The 20,525-nt window shown below is 36.6% G+C and overlaps 1 protein-coding gene across 4 annotated transcripts in view; it reads right to left on the minus strand.

Moving 5' to 3' along the window:
- The window catches only part of TAFA5 (TAFA chemokine like family member 5), a 470,986-nt gene that overhangs the window by 121,703 nt on the left and 328,758 nt on the right, over positions 1-20,525 (minus strand). For all 4 annotated transcript variants that reach the window (XR_004061171.1, XR_004061172.1, XM_030959391.1 and 1 more), the window contains exon 3: positions 19,779-19,906. Coding sequence is in view for 2 of the 4 variants with exons in the window: in XM_030959391.1 (XP_030815251.1) it covers positions 19,779-19,906 (128 nt within the window). In the remaining 2 variants the exon portion in view is untranslated. The remainder of the gene's footprint in view (positions 1-19,778; positions 19,907-20,525) is intronic.

Raw genomic sequence — 20,525 nt, forward strand, 5'->3', positions numbered from 1 at the left:
GTATCCATAATATATATTTATAAACCACTTTAATTAAAACACATATCTCTGTATTTAACTTAAAGCCTGTATTTCAATCTGACTGCCTCATGATTTTTCAAGGTTCCTGAAGCATATGCACATATATTTTGAAAAACAAATATAAATAAAATATGACAGAATAAACACTGATTAGAACATTTTGTAACATCATTAACATACCCAATTTACATGGCACAAATCTGCTAACATCTGCAGTGATTTAGAACCCCTCAACATCTTTCACATCATGAAGAATAAAACAGTCTTTTTAAAATTTTTTTTTGCTTCATTTGGTACAATTAATAAAACAGTGTATTTCACTTATTTTGCATTTAACAAGAAGCCAATGAGTGTTATTACAGCATATCAGCATAGAACATGAAACGGGAGAAGATGGAAATATGATGCTGAGCCATTCAAGCAATCAGTTAGCCCAGGACTTAAACAAGATATTACCTCCATCAGTCATTCAATGCTCTGGGAGGCTCCAAGATGAATAACCTAGACTACAGCATCACCTCCCTTGGCATTTTTCACCTTTCTTCATTTCATTTGTCCATACTAAACAGTGGGATTTTAAACAAGGAACAATCTATTAAAGCTGATGAAAGACATACCTGTATGTACACTAACATGCAGAAGGTTCTGAAACCATTGCTGTTGACTATTTGTGACAAATATTAAGTCCTTGTTTATTTAGATGGACATTGTTGTTTGGCTAACTTTTAACTGGAAAAAGGTTTTCTTGACCCTTAACAGGAAAACAAAAATCTGCCAAAAATGAAAATATATTCTGAAGGGTGTAAATTCTTGATGCAAAATGAAATTATATTACAATTATATCCATATGTTGCTTGCACAAAGATACAATGAGCATCATCTATTCAAACCTTACGAAAGCTCAGCTTAATACTCAACTGCCAGATTTTTGCATCAGTTGAACTGTTTTACTCAATATCCATTTGTATTATTAAATTAAATACTAGTCTTTATTCAGCTTGATAAACCAACTGTAGTCTTCCCCTAATAAGAGTGGAGTGTACAACTTACCTAATAGCAACAGATCTGTGATTCGATACTATAGTCTGTCCATCTGAACATTTTTAAAACAGATAGTTCAGATCCATTTCAGATCTGCAAATGTTCATTCAACAATATATTAAGTCCTTGGAAACAACTCTCCTTTGCAAAGTCCTACAGACTAATAACTGTTGAAAACCTCTTAATTTGCAGTTCTTTATTCCCACAGAGCCATGTGGCAGCAATCTATCATCCACAAGGTTTTTCGTCTCTTTGCTCTTTTCCATTGTCCACATCCTTTGCCCCAGGCATTCTTCTGCTGCACAAAAATGAACTGCTTGTATTTCAAAATGTTATGCATTTGCAAGCTTCCAATCCAACAAAGCCACTGTACCAAAAGTGAGCACTTAGATTCAGGAGACTGAAACCAAATCACTGAGACTTTAAGCTCTTAACCTTGGCAAACTAGTTCTGAAACAAAAAAAGGCCAGACACCTTGTACAAAACCACTTTTCCATGGGCCACTGCAGCTGTCAGCATTGCAGGGGTAGCCAGTGAACTGGGTATTGAGCAGATTGTTGATCAGATACTGATTTTTCTACTTGTTGTGGTGCTTGCCTACCTTTCCCTTCCATTCAACTGAAACCATCTCAGAATGGTCTCTTCTGAGCCATCTCCATGTGTCTATTCCACACCCTATCAGGTGTGGGATTCCACACCTTCTCCCACACACTTCCCAGGGGAACAACAATTACCATACATTAAGATAACCTACAAAGCTAATATCTAATCATAAGATCAGTCTGAAAAACAATTTATTACTGTTACAGATTTTTCAACTACTTATCCTTTGTAACTCAGGGTTTTTTCTTTTTTAAAATTATCTTTCAGATACATCACATACTTTTCCAAGGACAAAAGATGAAATGTACACCAAAAATAATTTTAATGTGTATGTGTCATTCCTCACATAAATTAATGGAAGACCTAGTCCTTGGCTTATAAAATTCTTCCTTATTTGCCTTTTTTACCATGCATTACCAATGCCATATAAGATACATCCCTGTCTGCTACTTTAACAAGCACTTTTACTAAAATAATTGTAATTAATGATGGGCCCTTTATAACAAATTATTTTGAATTTTCTACTTCCAAAAATGTTATCAGCAGTAAAATCTCCATCACTAACAACAGACCACTCTGCACCACTAGGCAAGAGAAAGGTAGCTTCAATAGAGCAAATAAAGTAGCAAAATTAACTTTTCTTAAATGAAAGGAACTATAGCTGCTGGATGTCTCATATTGATTATATATTTCTTGTGCTTTCTGCATTTTTCATGTTCACCCTAATTTTTAGAGAAAATGGTTCCATAAGATTATGAAAGACAAATAATTCCTCCTAGAAAGATCAAATTGCTCCTGTGATCAAGTCAAGTGTTTCAGCTTGCTCTGGCTCTATGGAAGGCAGAGAACTCAAAGAGCAGCAGCCCCTTAGATCACTGGGTCATTGGGTCACTGTCCTCTCTGTATGAAGACCTAATTCAAATGACCCAAGTGACTAGCCACTCACTGTAGATGAAAACTCTCTGATTAATCCTTATCAGGTCTGTGTTATCTTCAGACAACTCAGAGATGTTCATCCAATTTCTGATATTTAAGATGCAGTTCATCATTAAGCAGCAATGGGGATCTGCAGCCCGACCTTAACTGAAGCAGCACCATCTGTCTGGGGCAATAACCATCTCACCTGAAACCTGACTGAGTTGGCAGATGACACTGCAGGAATAACAGTAGAAGCTAGGAAATCTAAGATTTAGCAGGAAACTTTCACAGAGATTTTTCCAGAAGTTTTAAGAGGGCATTGGCATGTGTAGTTGTAATAATAACTTATGTATTAATGTATTAATACTTTTTGCCCCTTTTCAAACCCTCAGTTCACTTCTGACTTTTGTCATCTACACTATGGAGCCCCTCTAGAGGCCTAGTGCAGGAAAGTACATAACTTTATGGTGGCAATTGTAAGAGATATGGGAAGATTTCTGGTTTTAAGAGGTACAGTTGGACCAAAATATTCTACGGGAGTATCTAGTATCAACACTACAAAACCAGAAATGCATCCTATTTTACAGGGTTAATAATCTTTAGTGCAGTTATCTTATTCTTTCATCTTTTTATTGTCTCATAATGGAATACAATTCTTGAAGGATATTGTTCCAGATATATCAGAGATTTAAGAAATACAACCTATTAGTGTCTTTCTGCACTTACATTAGGCCCCTTAAGAATAACTCACTTGGAAATAACTTGTGAGAAATAGTATCTCTATCTTACGGGCTTTTACAGAACTCAGCTTTATTTTTAAGGATGTTGTTCATTTACTGGAAAGGTTGAAGTGTTTCTTTATTCACAGCAACAGAACTTTACCCACATTCTATGAACAAAAAAATCCCCCCGTACCACCTGCAATTTAATTCCTTCTGCCATTACAAACTAGCAAACCCTGGATTTTTCTTACATTGTACAATAAATTATAATAGGGCGCAGTATGATGAAATATACATATGTAGTGCTGGTCAACAGAATATTACTGAATCCAGCTCAATAAATTCTGATTTTCCATGTTTAACAAAACTCAGAAAAAACCCACCACCATCAGCAAATAAGATAAATGATTGGGGTTTCAGTCCTACTATCATGGAAAAAGAAAAAAAAACCCACGAATATTTCACCCTGCTGAGGAAAGGTCATATAAATCACTTCTGCTTCAATTGCTGGCTTCCCTGAAAGCACAGGCCACACATAAGGGTCAAGTTCTTCTAGGGCTGGATCACACTGTAGGCCAGAGGCAGCTGTGAGGAGTGGAAGCTGGCTAATCCTGAGCCTTGAAGGTGCCCTCATGCACAGAAATATATGGTTAGAGACAAAGGTCTTTCCTAGCCTGGAGAAAAGGGGGCTGAGGAAAACCTTATCACTCCCTGGAACTATCTGAAAGGAGATTGAATCCAGGTGGTGGTTGGTCTCTTTTGACAAGTGATAGGATAAGAGAAAATGGCCTCAAGTTCCACTGAAGGGGCAGGATGGTAGGGGAATGTGTGTATGTCTGTGTGTTAGATTGAATGTTAGGTAAAAAATCTTCACCAAAAGTGTTGTCAAACACTGGAAGAGACTACTCAGGGAAGTGGTGGAGTCACCAGCCCCAGAGTCATTTAAAGTATGTGTAAATGTGGCACTTAGAGACATGATTTAGTGGTGAACTTGGAAGTGCTATGATAATGGACTCAATGATCTCAAAGGTCTGTTCCAGTGAAAACGTGTCTATGATTCTATGATTTTATCATCCCTGTCATAACAATTGCCTAGCCCTGCATTTGTAAGTAGGAACGAAACTGTCACTGAAAAGGAAAGGAGAAAGTTTATTAGGGAACATTTTTCTCTCTGAATATAGATTAGTGGACTATTCTTGAACTAATGGACAGAGAATTCAATGCAATTTTTTTAATACAGCATGCAGACAATTTAAAACATGTACCAAGAAGTCATACTTGATGCTGTGGTCAATATAGTACAGTATGTCTTCAGTCTTGTTGATACTAGCAAAATTTTCACAACATGTACATGATTTGTGAGTAGACCTGTGCCTGAATCAAGGCCTCATTAAAAACAAAACAAAATAAGAGAAAAAAAAAAAAAAAAGGAAAAGAAAACCCCAAAAATAGAAGGAATTGCTGAATTATTTATAGAACTCTTGTGAGCTCTGTCATATCTTTCTAGTGTATCATTTTGCCAGCAAAGCTGTAACAACCTCAGATTTTAGAAACATGTGATATGTACAAAATCAATCAATAAAAATCTGTCTGAAAACATCAGCAATAACACACTAACTTTATTACTTAGCACTCCTAACTTGGTTTTTGATCATGAGGTTTACTAGTCTCTTCTCAAACTATCAGCTTTCAGTCTGTGCGATAGAATTAGACTGCTAAAGGGTTGAAATGGACCTTAAAGATCATCTAATCCCAACTGCCCCTGCCATCTGGACCCCTCCCACTAGACCATGCTGATCAAGGCCTTATCATTCTGGCCTTGAACACTGCTGGGGTTGGGGAATCCACATCCTCCCTGGGCAACCTGTTCCAGTGTCTAACAACCATCACAAAATTTCTTCCTAATATCTAACCTAAATCTCCCCTCTTTCAATTTGTACCCACTTACTCTCTGTCCTGTCACTACAGTTCCGGATGTACAGTTCCTTTCCAGTTTCCTGGCAGGTCCCTTTCTAATACTGGACAGATCCTATGAGGTGTCCGCACAACCTTCTCCAGCCTGAACAGCCTCAGCTTTCTCAGCCTTTGTAAGAGAGGGGCTCCAATCCTCTTATCAGTTTTGTGCCTCTCTTCTGGACTTGCTACAACAGTTTTTATGTTGGGGACACCAGAGCTACATGCAGTAATTCAGGTGGGGCTCACAAGAGTAGAGCATAGGGGGACAATCACCTCTTTTGACCTGCTGGCCCTGCTCCTTTTGATGTAGACCAGATTGGGTCTCTGGACTGCGAGTGCACATTGCTGGCTCATGTTGAGTTTCCCATCAACCAACACCCCAAATTCTTTCTCTGCAGGCCTGCTTTCAACCACTCCTTCACCCAGACTGTGTTTGTGCCTAGGATTGTCTCAAGTCAGGTGTAGGATCTTGCTTTGTTGACCTTCATGATGTTTACACAGGCCCACTTCTCAAGCCTGTCCAGGTCCCTCTGGATGGCATAATCCCCTTCCTCCAGTGTTGACTGCCCCACAGAGCTTGGTGTCAGCAGCAAATTTGCTGAGGGTGCACTTGATCCCACTGTCCACATCGTCAGCAAAGGTGTTGAAAAGCATCGGCTGCAGTTGTGACCCCTGAGGGGCACCACTTGACACGTGGACAATGAGCCCCTGGCCACAACTCTCTGTGTGCAGTCCTCCAGTCAGTTCTTTACCCACTGCAGGGTCCATCCATCAAACCCACATCTCTCCAGTTTGGAGACAAGGATGTCATATGGCATGGTGTCAAAGCCTTTGCATAAGTCCAGGTAGACGATGTCAGTTGTTCGGCCCCATCACCCAGTGCAGTAGCCCTGTCATAGAAGGGCACCAGGTTTGGCAGGCATGATTTCCCCTTTGTAAAGCCATGTTGGCTCTTGCCAGTCACCTCTTTGTCTTCCATGAGCCTCAGCTGTTTCCAGGAGAATCTGCTCCATGATCTTGCCTGGCACAGAGGTGAGACTGACTGCTCTGTAGTTCCCCAGGTCTTCTGCTTTTCACATTTTAAAAATGGGGTTTATACTTCCCTTTTTCGGTCATCATGGACTTCACCTGACTGTCACAATTTTTTCAACAATGATGGATAGTGGCTTAACAGCTTTGTCTGCCAGCTCCCTCAGGACACACGGACAAATCTCATCAGGTTCCATGGACTTGTGCACATTCAGGTTTTTTAGATGTTATTGAACCCAACCCTCTCTTACAGAGCGCCTTCATTCTCCCAGTCCCTGCATTTGCCTTTTTCAAGTTGGGTGGCATGACTGGAGCACTTGCTGTTGAAGACTGAGACATAGAAGTCATCGAGAAACTCATCACTGTCTTTTTCCAGGGTAGTAAGTTCTCTCTTTTCCTTCTGGAGACCATATTTATCCCTAGACTTTCTCTTGCTTGCAACATAGCTATAGAGGCCCTTATGTTATCCTTAATTTCCCTGGCATGCAAATAAGTGTGGCTCTGTTAGGGTTTTTTTTTTTTTTTTGTTTGATTTTTTTGGTTGGTCCATTTTTTGGGGCATTTTGGTTGGTTGGTTTCTGTTTATTTTTGAGTTTTTTGTTTTATTTTTCCTTATTTTTTGTTTAGATCTTTTTTGCTGTTTTATTCAGATTTTTTTTAAGATGAATAATACTGTAATGAAGATTTCCTTGAAAAGGCATATAAACCCTGCTGTGCAGATATTTCACTCTGCAACCTAGCTACAATACTCTTCTAAGCTATGGTGCCAAATTTTTTATTCAATGTTCAGTTTCATGGCACAAATCTGCATGTATACAGACATTTATATGGCAGATATTTTGTGCATGGTATTTTTTGTTGTCCTTTAAAAAATTGTGTTATGTCTATGCAAATTCCCCGTACTTCAATAATTTTGTGAAGAGCTGACAAATACGCTCAGTACTGTATCTTTCAACAGGAATAGTACTCAAATACAGACTGCTTTGTCAACAACATCTGCAACACTTTAGGAGATGCTTCAAAATTTGTTTCATCTTAAAATGTATTAATTTGAAGCATTTAAAATAAAAATGTATTATAAAATCATGCATTTCTGGCTTTCATTAAAATGTTTATATTGCAGAGAATGTGGTTTTGTCAGAACCCTTTATTTCCTTCAAGTTCACATTTAGTGCAATACAACAGTTCACCTTTAAAAAGACAACTATTCTTTTGTTAGTGTTAGAATCAAAAACAAATAAAAGCTTGGCAAAAAACACCGTAAGAGGATGTTTTGACCCAGTTCAATTTTGATGTTCCTAAGTGAAAAATAAAATATTACTTCTAGGGGATAGAATGGGAGCGGATTCCTACATTACTAAGTATATATATTGCTCTCCTAAGAGCCTGATGACAGCACAATGAGAACACTGTGACTATTTCAGCAATGCAGGTAGAGACATTTTCACACTTCCTTGAGCAGAACAGCTGCATAGTATGCTACCAGAGAATTCTTGATTTGATTTTAAACATCTGCCAGTGGTCTTATATTTTTTATCATTTATTATAAGAAGGACTACGAGATTACTGATGAAACACAGACATTTGAGAAAGCATTCACACTGAAATTAGAGGACCTTCTATCTAACATTATTGTTTAAACACGCATTTATTCTTCAAGTCATACCACTGATTTCAGTAGAATTAGTTACATCAAGAATAAGATGAAAGAGAAAACAGCAGTTCACAAAGGAAAAACAAAGATGAAAGGTATGATATTTAACATAACAAAGCCTACTGAAAATCAGATGATTAAGTGCAAGTATGCACTTAATGAAATGGAGGCGAAAACAGCGCTGCTCTCAGTGTCAAATTGTCTTCTGGAATGAGAGTAATGGGATGATTTGATTTAAATATAAAGACATAAAATGTGACTATAAAAATAAAGCTAGGCATCAAACTTAAATGTTTGGAAGCTTCCTCCCTCAAGTGCATTTTGGATTGCTCCCCCACTGAACATGTTTACTGCAGCACTATATGGGTAAATCTGATCCTCCGGATTGCCTACAATAGCCAAGATATCCGCCCACAGTCTCTGTTCAGATTCCTTAATGGCTCCAAGTTCTTGTTTTTCTACAAATAGCAACTTAATATGAAAAAATGTCAAAAGTCAGTAGAAAATTCTGCAATGATCACCATGATCACTTAGCAAGTAACATGAAAGGAAAAGGCAAGCCACCTAAAAGATTACATGATAAGCCTCTAAACCTTCCAAATTCAATCTTTTAATTTACATGTCTTTTAGAATTTACGTTTATTAGATCTCTCTGAAACTAGTATTAAATAGAAAATGTTCATTCACATTCTAAACTGAGGCCCCTCTACTATTTTCCAGATTTAGGCAGACAAGAATATGAAGTCTGGCTAAACCACCAGGATCAATCAGAGAAGACCTGGCAATACCTCAAGCAAGGATGATGACAATAGGACAATCCATCATTTGCATATCAGTCTAGTAGCTAGGCCAATCATCTGGGATGCATCTAGACCTATTTATGACAAGGATGACTTAATCTCCTATTCCTGCATTCCAGGAAAATGCCATGATCACCAGGCAAATATCTCAAATCAGAGCATTTTATCAGTCCCTTTTCAAAAACTAAAGCACTGTGCAGCAAATCTGAAGTCACCTGGAGATCTGAGGAGATATTGTTCAAACTCAATAGTTGACACTCATCAGGGGAAAGAACAGAAGATACAGACCTCTCTCCATGAAATACAGATATATTTTTATATTTGCATGGGATAAAAAACAGTTTGAAGAGATTTAATTTTCCTCTGGAGATCCCTAATCTGACTGCAAAGCCACTAGGGACAGAAATTTCTGGGTCATGGTGGACATCTGGATAGGTACCCCCTGTTCTGGCTGGAGAGTAAAGTTGGCCCCATTTGCTCATGTCCTTGTGAAAAATACAGTAATTGGCTTGTACCTGATCTTTCACATGCTACCTCTACTATTATAAGAGCTAAGTATCAGTCTTCCCATAGCCCTGACAACTTTCTTTTGCTGTTTACACATTGCCACTCTACAAAATGTCTCATTCTTTTGTGGCTAGAGCAATTCTAAGAATTGTTCTGTAAGGGAAAATTCTCAGGATTTCATGGAGAAAAAGGAAAAGCAGTAGGAACAAAAAAGGAAAGAATAAAAGAGGAAAGAAAGTAAAACAAAACAAAATAAAAAAAGTAAATGCATTAGAAAACAGAGATGCTGCCTTTAAAAGCCCTAGTTCAGAAAAGTAAAACATCCTCCACAGATTAGGACATGGACTTTAGGGCATGGTACACTGGTGTATTTCACACGAGCGATGAATTTAATGCACTCTGTCTTTACTTCAGAGGCAACTTTGGAACTCTTTGCTAAGTGCAAATGGGGAAGAATAGCAGTGTTGGCTGAAAAAAGCTAACAAGGTATCCATCAGCAATTGTTGATGGCCCAAAGGCATTGGAACTATTTAATAAAGACAGACAGACTCCATAGATTTTGGCCTAGAATAATTTAATCTGCAGTAGTGCAATCAGAAACTGATGCGGCTGAAAACTAACCTGGCAAAAAAAGATGCCTATTTTGGCATCCCAGACACTTCCACAAGCACTTAGTGCCTGGCCAAAACAGAGGTCACATGTATACTGACAGAGTGAGTTGGGAGAATAGGAATGGGACAGTCTGGCTTTAGATTGGCTTGGAGTACCATAAAGCTGCACTGTCAGTCAAAAGAAAAGGTCTTATGGTATATGTGGCTTATTGATTTTACTGCCCCACCCTGGCCTGGCTTTATTTGGATCAAAGATCAGCCAGTTTTATTCCCTTCCAACCTCTTGGTTCATCCATGTAATGAGATTGATAAGATCTAATGAAAAACAGGAATAGCCTGAGCTTTGGGCTATCACTTACCTATGACAGTATAAACTGAATTTTTTTTCTGTATACCCCTGCATGCTCATATGCAAGTGGCCAGGAGAGTAGCTGAAAATGAACAGCTGAAAACTCCTCATAGGAAGGAGCTAGCTAGAACAAAAAACTGGCAACTTTATCCTTAAGGTCTGCCCCCAAGGTAAAGAAACTTATGTGCAGACATAATGTTACTGAATATTTCTATTCCAAATGGTAATGAAAATATAGCAGGGCAACACTGAAAAACAGAAATGTCTGGTATGTGTCTACCTTTAACAGATTTTCAATAACACTTAACAGCTTAATACTTTTTATGCTTTTGAAACCATTCTTAATAAAACGCTGTTAGACTTTTCACAAGTCTGTCACTTCTTGGGCCACCTCGACCTAGATCAATACACTCCTGTTAAGTGTTATTATGCACTGTTCACAGGTCCTTCATCAGTATCTTGTTGAAATGACAGTTTTCAATATGACAGGCCTTTCTGAATTAATTTTCAAGTATGGTTTTAAGAAATAATGTGTCAAATGTTATTATAAAAATCCCTGAGCTAAAACATTCTTTCATTTTCTTTATTCACTGCTTGTTTTTTTCAGTCCAAGAAATCTAGCTTGCTTTGCATGATTTAACAGAAATCTTCATGGCTATTCTTAAAAATGGAAATGTTCCAAAATGGATATACGTGTGCAACAACTTCAGCTTCTAACATTTGTGTCATGAACATTTTCATTCTGCAAAAAGGGTGTGTAAGAATTTTAGCATTTTAAATTCTTGGTATTGATATCACATACCAATTTCCAGCCTTCATAAGTTTACATTACATGCCCAGAAAAAAAAATATTTTAAACTATATATGAAGTTCTGCGTTAGTCTTTCCAGCTTTCTTCCTTGTTTGCATTATCAAATCTATTTTTCTTCCACGCGTACAAAATATCCTGTAATCCCCTTTAGCTCAAACATATGACACTCAGCATCTATTGAATCCCTTCTTACAGTGTATTGTGCTACTTAGTGCAAGAAATTGCACAAGTAATTTCCAGGTTTGTTTCCTCTGATAGTCCCTCTTTGCAGTCACTTATTAAATGAAAATTGATTTTTTTCCATACTCATGCAAGAAATCAGTAACTTCAGACAATATCAATCTATCATGAAGCATATGTGGTAGAAGCAGACAGCAGTTGTCTCAAATTATCTGATCTAGCAGATGAGGAATGAGATTTAGTTGCTTAACACAGACCATAAGTGAACCAGCACCTTCTGCCTGACTTCCAGCTGACACCCCACAAGGGCAGTGGTCTGTAGGTTCTATCTTACAGATGCTCACTCTGTGCAAGATGCCATCAATACCCTTAAGTACCTGAAGGCACCAAAATGATAAGTTGAGAAAAACTAAATGACAATTAGAATGTATGCTTTGCTAAGAATGGTCAAAACACAAAAAGCCCCAATATTACCATTACTGTTAGGGATTTGGTTTATCTGATGCTTTTAGTCCATCTCAGTACTAATTCTTAACATGCTTATTTCTTAGACCAGTTACCATGCTATTTCGGTATTTGGAAAGGTTTATTTAAATGCAAATGGTGAGCAGGGTGTTAAACAATAATAAAAAAATTTAGTATCAGGATCTTCACATACACTCTTTGATGGGCCTGCAAATTTTCCAGGTAAATGCCTGAACTATCCAATATTGTTGTGAAATTTTTATGCCCCGAGCCTTGCATTTTAATTTTAGGCTATTTTTTTTTTTGGTTTTAGGAAGGTGGAAGAGAATCCTAGCCCAATATAAAAACATAATTTTTACTGGTGCCTTGAAAAATAATCCAATTTAGAAAGAATTTTAAATGAAAGTATTTTCTTTTTATCAGGACCAATTTAACAATTTAGACATTCCTTAAAATGCAGCTTTTAAAGCCTTTGAACACTTGAATCTTCTTAGACATTCACAATTTATTATGCTCATTGATACTATCATATAGTAGTCAATGAATTTGCCAAGCTATAGATGTGGTATTATTTACATTTCAGACTTCTGATTTCAAAGTATAGGGAAAAAAAAACCCAAAGGTTTTGATGGTGTTTGCTTAAACCCATGAAATAGATTATTGAAAATTATTATTATTGCCTTGGGTAGAAACAGCTTTTGTTTTCTTGCTAAAACTGATGGTTCAGACCTCAAACTGATCAAAATGTAGCTCATTTTACAGTGCAGTAACTGCTTTCAAATATAGATTAATCTATATAACAAAGAAAAACCAAAGTTCGTAAGCATTAATAGAAACTAGATTTACCTCACTGAATCTAAAGCTGGCCTGTCTCTAAGTTAGCATAGTAAAATTGGACTGAATGCTAGAAAACCTAATATGAATGTGAGTTAAGTAATAGGAAACATGAAAGAAAATATATGTCTAAAATTATTATCTCTCTAAGAATTGATTTATTTGCACAGTAATTGCAATATCGTTGAAATAGCCCATGCAGAAGTGAGCATTCATATTTTCTGTAACTTTAAAAAGACAAAAGAGATTAGTATACTATATTACATTACAATCTGAAAATACATATTCTAAAAGTGAAGAACAAAACTTGAGTTTACCTAATTTCTTCCAATTATTTATTTGAGATGTTAACAAATTATGATTTCACTTTGCATGCCATTTTACTACAAGTCATTTCTGGCTCAAATTTTGGTCTCTTTTCAAGCAGTGTGGATCAGTGAATATCAATAGAACCAGTATTCAGCATTCATGACAGAGGAAGGCGGTTAATCTCTTTAAGGTAGTTCTTTAAGTATCTGACAGCTCCTTTCAACCTAAAGTCTACAAAAATCACAAAATCTTTGCTAGCATTTTGGCTTAGGACTTGAAGATTACTTATTTGACGTGAAGAAGTGTATTTTGATAAGGATAACAGAAAATAGAATGTGGAGGTTTCAACACATTGGTATGACAAAGAAGTGCACAGTTTTGCAAAGACTGTACTAGCTGAAGCATTACTAACATGCAAGAAAACCTGTGTATTTTGAAGGAATAGTACAGCCCCTTCATGAACTGCTTCAGCTTCATGAGGATTTTATTTCTATTTAGATTTCTCTGGGCATGTAGTCCTTAAAGACATGGGGCCACAAAGGCATCCTACTACTCTGCTTGTAAATTGTCTAAAGGGACTGCTCTTCTCTAACATAAGACTTAAAAACATGATATTTAACTTTTCTGAGAATTATGACACCCAACTCCCATACTACCTTTCTTGGAAATAGAAAATAATCTATTTCCAACACTGTTAATGATGACACATTTGCAGATTATGATACCTTTTGTAAACAATGAGAATAATGGAAACGCCTCAAAGCATTAAAATATCTTGTAAACCATGGAAATAAATAGGTTGAATCTAGGCCTTGTAGCACACATCTATAGAGTGGCCATTGAAGCATGTGGTTATAACATGTAAAGAACTGGTATTTTTCTCTCATAATTTATGTTAGCACTACTGAGAAGAACATCAAATTAATACAAAACTATTAAAAGGCTCAGTTAAAGGACTGTACAATGACTAGGACTGATTCTATAGGTATGCTGTTACATTAGAATGAGATGCTAATTAAAAGTAACCTAGTTCTGCCAGTTCATATGTACAGTCACAGATACAGATATCATAACTTTTTGATCTCAACAAGATCTGCCAAAGTTATTCTGCAGAAAGTGTTCATGTTCTACCCTTTCTCAGCTTGGTGCGTATATATGAAAAGTAGAACACATCAATGTTTTAATATATGAAAGTTATTTCAGGCTAACTTCCAGTTATGTGGTGTGGTCTTGGAAAATCTTAATCAAATATCAATTTCAGAAGCACACTACTGAGACGTGAGTTAGTTTTAAAGGACTTTGTGATGCATAATGCTTGGTGAAGCAATGGAATCAGAGCTCAGAAAACTGGCTGTCAGAGGGACTTAAGAATGCAAATGATTCTTTGTGGAAATAAAGATAGAGGTTTTCTTAAACCAGATTTCTAGACAACCAGCTAGAAATTAAGAGTGAGTATATCTGAGCATGACCCAAAGAGTTAATGATCTATTTTACCACAAAAGTGTATTTGTGAGAGCCCTTTCAGCTGCTGTTAAGATCTCTCACAAGACAGCGGCAGGCATGCCATCATGAAGAGGGACACACAGAAAAGACAGAGAAGACATAGGGACTCAAATTGTGTAAGCTCATGGGCTTTGAAGCAAAGATAGTCCCATAGGTTAAATACAGACAAAGATCCTGATTCTCCAACAGTTGACTATAAACACGAAAAATTCAGGATCCTAATTTCCATCTTGTCTCTAAAAGCTAATACTTGGATTGGAGTGAGGGGATAAACCAGGCTGTGGAAAAGTGTCCTCTGTAATCTTGGTCCATATGTAGTGTTCTGTTACAATTTGGACAGTGAAGGAGCTTAGCAGATGAATTGCTGACAGATCCATAGAGTGGACACTGAAGCACATGGCTATGACGTGTAAAGAATTGGTATTATTGTATCTGTTTCATAGGTTGACCACTTCTGACAAAGGGGAAGGGTGAAAATTAATTTGGCATGGCATGCATGCAACATTTCACTGCTTTAATCTGGTGCTGCCTGAAAGCTTGTTTTGGTAGGTATTGTATCCTGGAATGACACAGAACTAGAACTGGCAGGATGTCAAAATACTTCCAAAACCAGCTTAACCAAATGAAATCAGCTGAGCTGTGGAGATGTGAAACGCACATTTAGAAAGGCTCAGAGCTGGAATGTAGGTGAGGCTAAATACAGGAATAACAGCGTTATGTGAATACCTAACAACAGCAGGAATATTACCAAAAGGACATTTATGCATAGCAATATTTTTATTTCTAAGTTAATCTGAACTGATAAGCCTCTTAAAATGTTAAGTCAGGACTCCCAAATTTACTGACCTATGGAGCTAAGAATTGTTAATCTTACTTCTACTGCTGGGGAAACTGAGGCAGAGAGGTTCAGTGACTTACCCAAGGCCACAGAGGTAGTCACTGTCAGAGCCAGGATTAGAGCTCAGGAGATTCTGGCTCCCAGTTCCCAAGCTCAGACCACTAGATCATGGCCTCAGGATATATCCAGCTGATCTTCAGTCTAAAAAAAAGTAAATTCTCAAGTATGTTACAAATATGTAACATATATATATATATATATGTATATTTATATGTGTATACATATATATATATATGTATTTCTTTTTACCTGAATGTAATGATATGAGTGAAAACACATTGCTCGTAAGTCAGTGCTGAAAATCATACCAGTATATTTTATCTGAGTTGCCTTAATCATACATATATATCTGATAAAGCTCTGCTGAAAAAAAATATTATTTAAATTACAGCCAATACAAATACATATTGTATTTTTCAGGGTAAGGAACAAATTGCCTTTCCAACCCAGCCAGCATGTCATTTATATTAATAGTGAGGCATTTATATTAATGATAAGTTGCTCTGTGTGTAAGTAAACTCTATTAAGAAAGTCAGGTCCCTTGGTGGAGCTAGATCCTTAGTAAATTTTACTAGCTAAGCACTGAGCTCCATGTCAGAGTAATTACACATTTTATCCACTGTGAGCTCTCTCTTAGCTTCTCCATATTCCTTAATTTCCCACTTCAGCTAATTTAGCAGTAAAATCACAAAGGTTTAAAAGGTTAGCTACTGAGGAACTGGCACATGAATGTTCTGTTAAGCTCCGTGCATTGAAATTGCATTATGTAGAAGAAGGAATTAATTAAGTAACAATTAGGTAGTGATGGATCATTGACAACATATCTACACTTGGGTGCTAAAAATTAATTTCCCCTGTAAAAACAATACATTCTGCATCTTCTCATCTATATACAAGCAAGTTTTACACTTGAAATATAAAATGGAAAGGCCCTTCAGCAACTTATTTTAAAAAAGAGGCATATCTTCTGGCACTATTAAAACTATAAAATATTTCTAAAAATCCTATAGTTTAATTTTAATAATTAATTGAAAAAGGATAGCACAAGGAGAAGGAATTTTTAAAGGCAGGAGATTTTTAAGTGACTGTAAGGACATCTGTTATATGAAAGCACTTAGTATGTTAAAATTGCTAACAATTGTGTAGTATTCTCTTGCTATCTTCTTTTGCAAGTTGCCATATTGTTTCCTTGTATTGACAGTCAGCCTCTTAATACACAGATTGGCAGTTAGCCCAGTCGGTCCTCAATTCTAAAAGCCTCTTAGCAGATGAAAAATCTTTGGTTCATTCACACCTTGTAGAAAGAACAACAGGGCAGAAGTGACATCCAGATCCATTTAGAGTATACTTTGAGTCTGTTTTTCCTTTGCCTTGCACCTTGTGTAGTCATTTATAGCTTTGCAAAGTGAGCACAAAATGGATATAAAACACTGCTACTCATGTGAGGAGAGAATTCTGATTTGGTTGCATTATTTCCAGAGGTGATCACAAAAGTGCCAGCCAGTTGAAAAATCTGGCTCTGCATAGAAAGTGTAAACAATTTTGATACAAAATATGAAGTAAAAAGCAGCAGCCCTTTCCAAACATTTTACAGAAACTGCACTTTTTTTTTTTGCAGCAATGGATATGTTCACTTGCTATTTGCTTGGAATTCTCATACAAAGAATACTAAATGCTTAACTCATCTACAGAACACAAATCCTATTTTTTCCTTGCTTTTTAAGAACCATATTTAACTATGAGCCCTAAAGTATATTCTCACTTAAAAGGGAGCTCATGCCATCTATAAGATGATATCTATAAGATCTTTACAAGTCCTATCTTCCCACATGCTGCTTCTAAACCCAGTACTGAAAAGGTTGCATTTCTACAAAACCTCCTGGAATCAATGTGAAAAGCTGGCATTATCACAACAGCTGGTCTCAGTCCATCAGAGTTCAACACTGTTCTGACTTTAGTATGGATGACAAATTCTTGTCAGCATTGATCAGTGATATCTCTGCTATACGACCTACTATCAGTATGATAACTCAAGACCTACTACCAAAAATATCTTTAAGATGCAAGCTATATCAGCAGGAAAGGGCTGCTGATATTAGATTAATGAATGCATTTTAACAAAATTGACAGTTAAAAAAATGAAGGACCTAATCTGGCTGTTGCTGGAGATGTGGTCAAAAATTATTTCTACTTCAGAACAGGATACAGTAACTAATTCAGTATGTCTGGACATTCTTTTCCCCATATTATCTTGTGGTCATTTTTCTGGCCCTTCCCAGCCAGACATTCTTCCTAGTACACTTAAATACCATGACAGCACGATAGTGCATGGCAAGTCGTGTGTTGATTTGGAGCAGAAACAGCAGTTACTGCATTAGCAGCTGTTGAGCAGAGAATATTGCTACAGTAAATAATGCCTCTTAGTATTTCTGTTGGAATTTTTTTCTTTCTTTTAATCACAGTCATGAATTTCATGGAGTCATCTTATGACACAGTTTCCAAATATATTACCACGGTCCAAAGCTTACTCTTCAACCAAGTAGCTAAAAAACATTTAAAAAAAAATCTTAATATTTTACTAACAATGTATTATAGGCTAGAATTTATTGCAGCATTTTGCATTTGTATTTCTTCTTGTCTTTTTTTCCCTCTCCCCCTTCTGCATTCAGAGCTTCTGTAAGCATTCTGAGTTGCTAGTCTGGCTTGACTGGAAAGTACTATGTGTTTGTTGTGTGTCTGCATGTGTGATACCAACTGTTGAAGACTGCTTGATGTTAGATGAAGGCTTATGCTCAGAGCTGTTCTACGGTTGTCTCTCTGGCAAAATCTTTCCTTACCAATGACAATGATGTATCTGTGTGGGGAGAGTCTGTTTTACAATATTACACTTGCCGTGGTCTTAATTTTACTGATGGGGCATGATTATGATTTCATTTACATTAATCAAATTCATGAGTCATTCCATTCATGTCAATGGCATTAAAGACCTATAGAGACAAGTAAGAGTTCAGAATCAGGTTGCTGGTGTTTAAACTAAAAGCATATCTGAATCATTTCATTAAAGACAGAAACTGAAGGATAGATCCTCTGCTTACTTTGCATTACTCAGTCATGCCATTAGCATTAAACATCAAATAAAGAGCTAAAATGACAGCTGGCAATGTGTCACAGTACAAGGGTTTTCCGTTTACCTCAGATACAGAAAACATCCCTGAATTAACAAGATTTAAGACTACATTCCAAGTATGCCAAATTTATGGTATTAGATCTCCTCGCCCTTGAATGTTGGCAATAATGTTTAAAAACTTTTTCCTTCCCTTGTTTTTTGGTTTTTTTTATGCCACTCTTACATAACTTGAATGCAAAAGATTTACATAGTTTGAATGCAAAAGATCTAAAGGCAAACTATATTTAAGTAAGACCTGAGAGACGAGTTAAATTTTATAGCCCTGTCCATAAGGAGTATCATATCTGGTAAATACAGAAGCATAAAAACTGTGATCACAAGACATAAAATTTGTTTTGTAGGTATCTTATAAAGCATTATCAAGTCTCCTTTAAAAAAAAGTGAAATAACATTAATTTTTTAAAAACAGGCATTCTAAAACAATGAAAGGTTTTATACTGCTGCTGTCTCCTGCTCAGACAGAGAAATTGTGCAGGGGATGATGGGCATTAATTTAGTCCCCACTGATAAGTACTTTTAAGACTAAATATTCTTGAAATTGCACTTATTTAAATTATACTCAAGCTCCCTGTAAATCTAAAAAAAGATTATAAGGAGGGGAAATAATTTCAAGAGGCCTAGCAAGTTAGCAGAAAATTGCTCTATTATATCTCTTCAGATTTTTTCCATTTATTAAGTCAAAGAATTACTGGCATTTGAGAACATTTTCTAGAAATCTGTTTGATACATTATAGGCCCTAGAAACTATTACAGTCATATATACTTTCAGCTTCACCACAAGCATATGCCCCAAGATACCTAATCAGAGAACTGAGAACTAGTACAAATCAGGGCCAAAGCAAGCTGGGAAAAGGGATCTTTTGCTATATTTTCTGCAGATCTCACTGAAAACCAAAGATCTATCTGAGCAACTTGTTTTTCCAGTAGAGCTGGAATTGCAAAAATTTTTTTTGGAACTCCCAGAGAAAGCTTTATTTTCACCCTGTTAGACCACACATTGAGTTTTACACCCTACACTAACACAGCATAAGTTTGTGTATGCTGAAACAATAAGATACTGTCTTCAGGCTGGATACAAATGTTAGTTAAGCCACTGGTGTCTTACAAGAAAACCTTGATATAATATCTGCTCTTAGTAACATCGGGAATTACTCTTAGAAACCATGGGAATGATACATTTTCCTTTGTTATCTTTTCCAGTGTTGTACTTTGTGATAATATTGCTGTGTATTTCAGCATGCACACTTGGGCACACAGATTAATTATGAGGCAATAAGCTTTACATAAAAGTGCTGAAATACAATTAAAAATCTCTCTTGTTTTTCAACAAACCAAAGTGAGCAAGAAATTGAAGAAGTATAGAACAGAGAAGTCACTTACCGTGGTTGTCTTTATCCGTCCTCCTGGTTGTGTACAGGTCCAGCCTGATTTATTGATTAGCAAATCACAGCCTTCTCCTTCTAAACATGGAAGCATTTCACACCACTGTTTTGTTTTGATAATTCGTGCTATGAAACAGAAAAGGAAGAAGAAAAAACAAAACCAAAAACAATTGGCAGGAGAATTCACATTTTGACTTATCTCTAAACACTTTCTCATTTGAGTTGTCTATTTGCATTATCCGATAATCCAGCAATAGTTTATGATGTAGACAGCCCTAGGCAGTTTACAAAATTATTTACAACACCTGCTGTGCCAACAAATTTAATTTCAAACTTAAAAACCAACAAAAAAACAAAAGACAGCTTTATTATAAATCAAAAGAACATAGAAAATAGCTCTTTTTCTAATTTCATGTTCATTCCAATGAAGGAAACATTTTTGGGGAGGATTAATAATTGGAGACCTACTATCCTAACTAACCATTTTGGTGCCCCACAACTGTGATCCATTGTGTTAGACTCTCTACAAACTGAGCAGATAGTCCTTATGCTGAAGTGCTTACACTGAAAATAGACATGAAGCATTCAGGGGAAAGAGAAAAGCTATAATAAACAGAGGGGTCAGTTTAATGATAGCTACTGAGAAATTCTGTGATACTTGCAATGGTGGTGTGTAGTCAAGGGCAGAAACTAGGAACATAAGAAGGACAGGTATTGAATAAAGCCAAGGCTGAGAAACCATGGG

This window comes from Camarhynchus parvulus, chromosome 1A, assembly GCF_901933205.1.
Source record: "Camarhynchus parvulus chromosome 1A, STF_HiC, whole genome shotgun sequence".
Lineage (NCBI taxonomy): Eukaryota > Metazoa > Chordata > Aves > Passeriformes > Thraupidae > Camarhynchus > Camarhynchus parvulus.